Here is a 10784-nt window from a genome sequence, read left to right on the forward strand (position 1 = left end):
AATTTCACTGTTCCAGTTTCCTCTAGCGTTTGTTAACACATTGGGATTATGGCCTTCATTTACCTTAATTGATTATCTAAATGCTTTGGTTCATTAATTGGTTTGTTAAATAACCACTAGCATGATTTAAGCATTTGCCACTTCATATGTAAGAACGGTCTGTCAGCAATTGTCACTTTTTCGTGTCGGTAAATGCAATTCGGTACGATCAAGCACTTCCCAGGTTGAGCTCTGAGTCCAAAATGACCCCTGATCAGTCTCTCCCAGACCATGGGGACCAAGACAAAATTTTGCGTTTTTGTGCGCAAAAAACTTTCTTTGCCTTTGATGTGCGCTCAAAGCCATCTTAGACCAGACCGTCCAAGGCCAGGCTGACTTCTGATTAGATGGTGTCAGACTAATTTGACTTCTGATTCTGACGAGAAGTAGCTTCAGTCGGGGACCTCTGTATGTGTTGTATTGCCAAAATATGAATAAATTGATCAGTTTGAATTTGATTTTGAACGTGCGCTTGACCTTGGATCAGCTGTCATTTGAAGGTAATTTAGCAAGTTTAAGTCAGATGTAATTTTAATTTTTTTTCACGTGTAGGTATGCATGTATTGATGTGAATTGATCCTGAGAAATTTTGGAATTAAAGCAGCCCCAATCAGCAGATAGAGAGGTATGATCACCAGCCAGGCAGCCTTCATTGTACAGTGTTCCCTGTACCTGAAATCGCAAATCCGAGTCCCATAAAAAATTGTATCGACTGTGCTATAGACGTCGCGATATATTGTTATATTACAACTTAAAATTAACCGTTACTTTTTGTTTTTTTTTAAATTTCATTCTTCATTTTTTTTCAATTAGTAAGAATTTTGTTTCACAGTAATTGTAGTGGAACAATTGGGTGTTTTAATGTGAAGTGGAACAACAAAAACCTATTCTCAGCAGTCCTTTTCTATCTTTCCCTATAGTTTTTGTCATTTTTTTTAAAAAAAATTTGCCGCTTGTAAACAGAACAGATCGATTTTTTCCATATTGATTGATCTAATGTTTATTAAAACACTGAAACCTATAGGAGTTTTTAAAAACCTGAATCTCATGCTTACCAAATAGGAAACAGAATGGCATTGAGCCGGTCCAGAGACACTGGCACTGCCAGCCAGTCGGGCATTAGCCAGAAGAGCCAGGTCAAATGGATGCTGATTTGACACTGAAGTTTTGATTCACGCATTATGCAAAAGTTACCCCCTAAACAGTAAGACTCACCACCAACCGATAGTTTTTGTAGGAAATGAAGCTCATTTTGATGTCATGAATCGATTTTCTAAAATGTTTTGTTTGTTTTTCAGGCTGTTGCCGGTAATTGAAAAATGCTCTGGCATATGTCAGTCAACAGAAGAATAATTTCCCGATCTATTCTGTTCCTGAGGGTCATAAAAAACACTGGGGGGGGGGGGGAGGAGACAGAATAGATCCAAAAATTGTATTATAGCAAGTCCTTGTAAGATGAGTGTTGAAATTCAATTAGGGCACCTAATGGAATTGATTGCAGCTATCCGCGGTTTGGGATCTAAATGGGATGCAGAGCAATATCATTTTGCTGTTAATGAGATTGCACATACGATAATAACAATAAAGTAAACAATCCTTTGGATCATAGGAACTACCATTAATTCAGGCGTTGATGATCGAATAACTATTACTTCATTTGTTTAAACCAATACCCTTTCAATAAAAAAATCTATCAGAAAATTTGATTTGCCAAAATTCTCATTTGGCTTGGTCTTTTGCGATTACTGATTAAGGTAAACTTGCAACAAACATTACAAGCAAAGTGTAATTTGGCCAATGTCCGAAAAGGCAAATTTCAAAAAAAATCCCTATTGTTTAGGCTGGTCCCAAAAACACTCATCGTGGCAACCAGCGTCGCATATATCCGAACTTGAAGCAAATTCAAAATAAATTTGCTAACTGTCACATCTATTTCCTCACATGCTTCTAACCCTAATCTTATAACATGATCGTGAAAAATAGTGACAAACTCGAATAAATTTACTCGAGTAATACGACATTGGCCAACCAAAAAACTTATACAATTTCTTTGCTCATATATTCTTTCTAAGTCCAAGTCTAAGTCTAAGTAATCAAAATGAGCTATAATTGTTTACCGAAAGATCCACAGAGAGCAAGTTCCGCAATGGTCACCTGCTGAATAATCTGTCCAATTGACAACACCCACATAAATGTTTTGGCCGAGAAGTTCCCTTGCAGACCTGAAGATTACGAATACTTGACAGAAAAGAAGTGAAGAACAAAAAATTAGAACTGAGCAATTAAATTAATTTGAGGCTACATGTCTATTTCGAGCGCTCTACCTCACATTTTCTGCCTCATGCACTAGACCAAACTTTGCTAAAATTTCTGAGCTGAGCTGCATTAAGCTGAAAATAAGTTTACAAAATTTTACGTGAAAACCTAACCTTGTGTCCTGGTGCACTGGGAATGCTCCACGCGAAAATTGGTTCAATTTGAATATCTCTTTGACTCGGTGAAATATTTTAAAATTATGTTTTGAACGCGCGAATGTATGGACATATATGTATGGACCATATACGATTTCATTTATATACAACCATTCGGTGAAAGAAGTTTATTGCACATTTCGAAAAATGTCGAGTTTAAAATAACGTTGAGAAAGCAGTTTCTGTCAAAATTGCATGTTCGATCTAAATGCATTAAAAGACCTCCCTTGCCGCAGGTGCACTCAAACATTTCAAGTACCATGGAGAACTTCTCTTGGCTGATATTGATGTATCCAAAATTTTGATGTATGTGGTTAGCCTCGTAGGGATGGTGTGAAAAGAATATAACAGTTTCTTCAAGTAAGTATGATAACAAAAATAATAGATTTTTGAGAATAATACAAGTTACCTGTACGTGGGTGGGGCTAGAACTCCCTTGCGTGGGTGTGTTGACGTTAATCGGTAATAGTGCACTGCACTGATTTGAAATCCATAGTTGTAGTTATTTATTTCCGTTTCAAAGCTTCGTTTTCTGATTTTTAAACCGCCTCGAATTAAAATTGAGAAACCAGTTGTGATTTGAACAGGGTGTGTTTTGAATGGACATGAGCATTTCTGGATTTTTGACAGCCGACCGCGCTACGTTTCATGAAAGATGTCACGTAAGTTCTGCTTTTTATTCAAATACAAGGAAACTCTGTTCGATGCAATTGAAACAGAGACTTTATCATCTGGTCCTATTAAAACATAATCGAGTTTCAATGTTGATATGGAACTAAAAAGAATAAACTGTTAAGAATTGTACAAGAGTGAAAACAAAATCAAACAAAAATGTTTCTGATTTTAAAAAGCAAAAAAATATAAGAACAACTCTAAAAATTCGTTAAATAAAAGTAACACGCTGACCCGAACAATAAAATCACTGAACCAAATCGCACGGAGCACAGAACTACATTGTTTTCCTGATCTGACCGAAACATTATCAGTGAAGTGCCGAGGAAAAAAATCTAAGATGGAAGGTTTTCAAAGAGTGCGCAGATGTTCTTCAATCCGTAAGAAGAATATAGGAGTCGTTGTTTATCGCTGTTTTCCATTGTGTTGAATTTTTAGTTCAGCCCCGGATTTACTAGGCGAGCCGTTGGCTGAACTTTTGAAGAAAAAAGTTTGTATCCATAAAATAACAAAAAACGAAACAAAGCATGCGAAGGCTATGTTAAAATTGAGTTTTTTTCACATTTAAAGTTTTAAAAATTGCCTAAACTCTTTTCAATTTTTGAATTGTTTAATAAGCTAAAATTCTTTTTTTTCTGAAATAATACAAATCAGACTGAAATTTTACTACGGTTTTCACTCTGCGTCTGAATGTTATGAAATAGCCTTGAAAAGGCTTTATCGGCGCTAGTTTCTCTAGATACACATGTTCTGTACTGATTCAGTACTGAAATAGATAAGTCCGGAAATTATTATAAAAAAGATCCACAGAGAGCAAGTTCCGCAATGGTCACCTGCTGAATAATCTGTCCAATTGACAACAACCACATAAATGTTTTGGCCGAGAAGTTCCCTTGCAGACCTGAAGATTACGAATACTTGACAGTAAAGAAGTAAAGAACAAAAAATTAGAACTGAGCAATTAAATTAATTTGATGCTACATGTCTATTTCGAGCGCACTACCTCACATTTTCTGCCTCATGCACTAGATCAAACTTTGCTAAAATTTCTGAGCTGAGCTGCATTAAGCTGAAAATAAGTTTACAAAATTTTACGTGAAAACCTAACCTCTTGGTGCTCTGAGAATGTTCCACGCGAAAATTGGTTCAATTTGAATATCTCCTCGACTCGGTGATATATTTTGAAAATATGTTTTGAACGCGCGAATGTATGGACATATATGTATAGACCATATACGATTACATTTATGTACAACCATTCGGTGAAAGAAATTTATTGCACATTTCGAAAAATGATGAGTTTAAAATAACGTTGAGAAAGCAGTTCCTGTCAAAATTGCATGTTCGATCTAAATGTAATAAAAGACCCCCTTTGCCTCAGGTGCACTCAAACATTTCAAGTACCATGGAGAACTTCTCTTGGCTGATATTGATGTATCCAAAATTTCGATGTACGTGGCTAGCCTCGTAGGGATGGTGTGAAAAGAATATAACAGTTTCTTCAAGTAAATATGATAACTATACAAAACAAAAATAATAGATTTTTGAGAATAATACAAGTTATCTGTACGTGGGTGGGGCTAGAACCCCCTTGCGTGGGTGTGTTGACGTTACTCGGTAATAGTGCACTGCACTGAGTTGGAATCCATAGTTGTAGTTGTTTCCGTTTCAAAGCTTCGTTTTCTGAGTTTTAAACCGCCTCGAATTAAAATTGAGAAACAAGATGTGATTTGAACAAGGAGTGTTTAAAACGGACGTGAACATTTCGGGATTTTTGACAGCCGACCGCGCTCTGTTTCATGAAAGATGTCACGTAAGTTCTGCTTTTTACTCGAATACAAAGAAACTCTGTTCGATGCAATTAAAACAGCGACTTTATCATCTGGTCCTACTAAAACATAATCGAGTTTCAATATTGATATGGAACTAAAAAGAATAAACTGTTAAGAATAGTACAAGAGTAAAAACAAATCAAACAAAATTTGTTTCTGACTTTAAAAAGCAAAAAAAAATTAAGAACAACTCTAAAAATTCGTTAAATAAAGATAATACGCTGACCCGCAAAATAAAATTACTGAACCAAATCGCACGGATTACAGAACTACATTGTTTTCCTGATCTGACCGAAACATTATCAGTGAAGTGACGAGGAAAAAAATCTAAGATGGAAGGTTTTCAAAGAGTGCGCAGATGTTCTTCAATCCGTAAGAAGAATATAGGAGTCGTTGTTTATCGCTGTTTTCCATTGTGTTGAATTTTTAGTTCAGCCCCGGATTTACTAGGCGAGCCGTTGGCTGAACTTTTGAAGAAAAAAGTTTGTATCCATAAAATAACAAAAAACGAAACAAAGCATGCGAAGACTATGTTATAATTGAGTTTTTTTCACATTTAAAGGTTTAAAAATTGCCTAAACTTTTTTCAATTTTTGAATTGTTTAATAAGCTAAAATTCTTTTTTTTCTGAAATAATACAAATCAGACTGAAATTTTACTACGGTTTTCACTCTGCGTCTGAATGTTATGAAATAGCCTTGAAAAGGCCTTATCGGCGCTAGTTTCTCTAGATACACATGTTCTGTACTGATTCAGTACTGAAATAGATAAGTCCGGAAATAATTATAAAAAATCCCCCTTAAACAGAAGGATTCCTCCGTCGTTCGATCAACTTTTTTTGAAACCGGGTTGCTATTTACCAAAATAGAGAGCTGAATAGCCATGAAAACTTTTTGTTATTGAAATCCTTTAAACTTTCTGGAACTGGTAGCTAGAGCAATCTGAAAACAAAAAGCTGTTATCATTCCCCTAAATCAAACCCTGAACAGCAAGTTTTTTGTCGAACAAAAGAATTGAAGCATAAAAAATTTTTATATTCTGTTTGCTCGGGTTAATTTTTGAATTTCACATACTAATGTTTTACATATTATTTAAGTTTAAAATCAAATCATTTTTAGCTGTCGATAAAAAAACATTTCAAAGTAAATTTTGAGTTCGCAACAATTGAACAGATTTTAATTAGAAGAAAATTTTTGTTCAAAGAGCGTAAAAAAGAAAACACTTAAATTTTTGATTGCTCAAATTTCTTGCATTTCTTTGGAACCAGAAAAAAATTTGCAGAAATTTCCAACGCTTTTTGGTATCGAATTTTTGATTACCTGTTCCTTGTTTCCAAGTCGGAGAATAGTATATTTTAGCACTACGGTATCAAAAAGTTAGTGCTGTAGCTGCGATGCTTTAAAAAGAGCGTAGCGCAATTATGTTTATTTCTGTACGTATAATTTAAAGATTTTCAGTGCTTTCTTTTTGCGACGCAAAGAGAGGTTATGCTGATCTATAGTTTTTAAATTGGTGATGTGAGTCTTAAACAAGATGTAAAACTCAAATACCGTTCTATACGTGAAAAATAAATGATTTCTTTTTTGTAAAACTTGACCAACGGAAGCAAGTTTGTAACGTAATTAAACATTTCGGACAAATTATTGTCGTCTTGAAATTTAAATCACTTTTTTGTAGCAATTTGTATATGAATTTTTAAAATTGATTAAATTCAGTAAAAAGCTGATAGTTTTTCTCTCTAAATTTTTTGAGATTTTTAAAATTAATTTTCTAGTTTTTCCATTATTTTCTAGATCGCTTTCAGAAAATTTTCCAAATCAATTCACTAAAATTTTTTACTAGGAAAACACAGATGAATATCAGATGGGAGGGTACAATTCAACGTCAAATAGGGCAGTTTTTGCAGAAATAAATTGAACAAATTTGTACTTCTTTTCAGTTTTCTTATGCTTCCTTTCTATTGTTGGTTTTTTGTGTGTCTGCTGGGTGCTCGATGTTTCAATAAAAAAGCAAAAAAAAGTCTATCCAGAAAACTTTTCCTGACTATGGACAGTTATTGTTTTTACTGAATTTTACTGTCTTTACTGTCTTTACTTGGATCGTTACTGAGACTTTTTCAAACTTGTTATTAGATTTTGTTCTTCATTTTTAGCATTTTTCTTGCTTTTAGCAGTCTCTGACGTTTTTGCTGTCTTTGCTGACTTTCGGTTGCTAACTACTTAAATCAAAAGCAATGATTTGTGCCGCATAGTTTTTTTGTAATCAACCTTTTTAGAGAGTCAACTGATGAAGTTTTAGAAAAATTGTATCAAATTTTTGTCTTTTCAGTTTGTTTTTATTTAGCTCTTTGATAAGGTGGTTAGTGTCTGCAAGCATTTAGTTTGCCTTTTGCTTTTGTTTAGTACTGTGCATTGGGTTCAAACAATATATCATTCGAGACCACTAAGGAGTTTTACGGGTGGTTTTTCTTTGCACTTTGTTTTCAAATTTTTAACAGTAGTTTTATTGGCCAAAATGAAAAGAGAAGCTGCGTTTGAAAATTTTCGTGTGTGGTTTTTTGTTCTCTTTTTCACTTAATTTTTTGATGTTTCTGTTTTGAAAGGTCAGAGATGCGCGCTAAAAAGAATAGTTGAATTCGTTACTAACAACCAAAGGGCATCCAGTGGTTTTTAAAACTTAAACACCATTTGAGTTCATTAACTACAACTGAGTTTTGGCTATAATTTTTCGCCATTCTCTGGTGTCAATAGTTGATTGATAATGAGCTGTTGTTAGCCTTCTTATAGAATTTACGACTTCAAAAGGAGCATTGGTATCTTACAGGTTGCTTTAGCTGAAGTGCGTTTGTTCATGATTTGTTCTTTCACTTCTTTCACTTCTTTGAACGTTTTCTTTTGTTCTGGAATGTTGACTTCTGTTTTTGACTTTTCAACTTTAACAGTAGCTTAGCTAACAACACAAAGCTTTTAGCAACTACTGATAGAATTCAAGGCGGAGAAGTCATTTTCAGAATTATCTTTCCCGGGTCGAGGTGTCACCGCCATTCAACGCAAAATTATGTAAGATAAGCGGTTAATGCGGAAATTTTTGTAATATAAGCGGTGAATGCGGTGAAAAAAAAACTTCATCGCCTGGTAGCGCTGAAATTACATAATTTCACCGCTGAATTTAGCATTGAAATTACATAAACTCACCGCTTCGAAAAAAAGTGTCCAAATTATGTAAGATAAGCGGTGAATGCGGTGAAATTACATAAATTCACCGCTCAACTTAGTGGTGAACTTACATAAATTCACCGCTTAGAAAAAATTGTTAAAGATGTTTGAGATCAGCAAAGAATGCGGTGAAATTAATGGCGAGTGTGGGAGGAATTGTTAGATTTGCCTTCCCACTAAAACTACCCCTTAATCTTACATCTTTTTGACACTTTTTTCTAAGCGGTGAATTTTATGTAATTTCACCACTAGAGTAAGCGGTGAACTTACAAAAATTCACCACATTTCACCGCTAAAATATGTAATTTCACCGCTAAAAATTGCAAATCTCACAAAAATTCACCGCGCATGTTTTGCAGAAAGTAGAGTGAATTCGATTTATATTCAAACAAAAAATATTAGAATTTAGTGCGAGATGGCGCAGTGGAAGAAGAAGTGGACGACATACAGGAGGTGAGAGGTTCGGAACCTTGTAAGGGCGGTGAAATTACATATTTTAGCGAAAATGTGGTGAATTTTTGTGAGATCACCGCTGAGTCTAGCGGTGAACTTACATAATTTCACCGCATTCACCGAATTTCACCGCAAAATTACGTACGAAATTTGCGGTGAAAAAACTAACATTTCACCGTTTGTCTTACATATTTTTGCATTTTTTTCTCGACCCGGGTTCTCATACCAGTTTCTCCTCACTGCCCAAGCTGCAGACGCCCCCACCCACCCACCCTCTTACTTAGCCTCCTTCCTCCCACGTACTGCCTACCTCTTCCCCCTAAATACTTACCCCCTTGTCTACGTTCATCCACCTCAATCCATCCGTAAACACACACGCACGTCCCACGCGCATACCTATCAGCCCCCTCCGAGACTATAAGCATCTCAGCCCCCCCCCCCTCCCTACACTCCTTGAGAATTCTGTCTTTATTTGTTTAAAACGCTTTCTATAATTTAATTGAGAACTTAATTTTTTATTTAAGTTCAGCCGAGCAGGTTTAGCCACGAAAGTTGAGAAAACAATCTTCGCGATTTTTCGAGCCATTTGCGGTATTCTACTGGCTATGTTTTTATAGCTGAAGCAAATTTGTTCCTGACTTGAACTTTTGACTTTTGTTTTTGAACATTGACCTGTGTTCCCGAATGAATCTAGCTTTCGATTGAAAGAAGAGAGGCTTGGAAAAAAATTACAAAATTTTTTTAAGTGAGCGTTATTGTGATCAGATTTTGTAATTAGACAAACTCCTGTTTCTTAATGGGAGGTACAGAGATTTGCATCAATGCTAATATGCCAGTATGCACTAGAGGTAATAACTACGAACACATTTTATTAATGGGCATCCGAAACTGGCTTTATGGGTTTATCCCGTTTCGCTTTCTGACTGTTTTAAAAGCAGATTCCGTTATTTTCAGATTGCCTTGCTGAGCAACTGCTGTTTAAAAGCACGTTGAGCAGAATGAGCGAAAAATGAAACTCGCCTAAGGAAGTCGAAAGGCTATGTTTTTGATAAGGTGTTTATGAAAAAAATTTAAAAAAGGCAAAATGAAGTAAAGCGAAAAAAATTTTCATTCAACGACGTAAAAACATAGCAGGACTAGTTGTCAATTACCATTCAAAGAATTCAACAAACTCAAGACAACATTATCAGGGTCCTTGAAAGAAAAACCCCATATTAAATAAATCATATATCAAAACGTACTCTAAAGAAAACAGAACACTAAAAAAACCTACAACCAAAATTATTTAGATCCCCATTTAGAGAAATAGGTTCACCGAAGCCACCAACTCCAACATCTTCTAAAATCCCTTACACAATGAGTGTTAGGCAACGACGGCCAACTTTGTAGAAAAGCACTGAGACAAAATAAAGGAGAACAAACAATCTCTGGCAAACATCTGTTTTTACGATGTCTTTAAAAATTTGTGGCACCAAAAAAATTAAGGCACCAAACTGAAGCTGATAATCTTTGACATCTATTGCATTATCGGTAGTTGGTGAGCGTAAAGTACTTCAAAAGAAAATGTTGTGTGAATACGTAACCAAATGGCAAGAAATGCGGGAGACAATCAGAAGTTCGAAAACTGTCGAACAAATGATGTCAAAGTGAAAACAAAATAAAAGCAATTTGCTTAAATTGTGTGGATTCAATGACGGCTAGAGAGAAAGTCTGATATCATTAATGACTAACTGCCAAAAAAAGAATAAACAATTAAAAAGGGGGAAATCTGAGTATCAGTAATATTTTGTAAAACGAGTAGTGTCAAAGTCGCAAAAAAATTAATCTTTGAACGATAACAATCAAAAAGACCCGAAATGGCTCATGTGAAAATTTAGAGACCTGTTGTCAAAGACACAAGAAGACAGAACAGCAAAGCTTAAATAAGGACAAAAACAAGAAGAAAACCTTCTTCAATTTTTGAAAACAAGTTGTGCCGAAGTTGTTGAAACACTCAAATTTGAAAAGAAAAAGATATGTGAGTTCAAAAAAATTGATCAAGGGACCAATAAGAACCATTTTTTAACGGAAACTAGAGAGAGATTGTCGAAAAATAACAAAAG

The 10784-nt window shown here is 35.0% G+C and overlaps 1 protein-coding gene across 1 annotated transcript; it reads right to left on the reverse strand.

Annotated features, from left to right (window-relative positions):
* Positions 1 to 581: 581 nt before the first annotated feature.
* Positions 582 to 3267, reverse strand: LOC142343036 (uncharacterized). The gene is made up of 4 exons (XM_075394723.1): positions 2920 to 3267; positions 2157 to 2261; positions 1095 to 1236; positions 582 to 711 (listed from the first exon to the last, which is right to left on the reverse strand). The coding sequence occupies exons 2-4, from the start codon at positions 2227 to 2229 to the stop codon at positions 582 to 584; spliced, it is 345 nt and encodes a 114-aa protein (XP_075250838.1). The 5' UTR covers positions 2230 to 2261; positions 2920 to 3267.
* Positions 3268 to 10784: the final 7517 nt, after the last annotated feature.

This window comes from Convolutriloba macropyga, chromosome 7 (genome assembly GCF_964194025.1).
Source record: "Convolutriloba macropyga chromosome 7, txConMacr16.3, whole genome shotgun sequence".
NCBI classification, from domain to species: Eukaryota; Metazoa; Xenacoelomorpha; order Acoela; family Convolutidae; genus Convolutriloba; species Convolutriloba macropyga.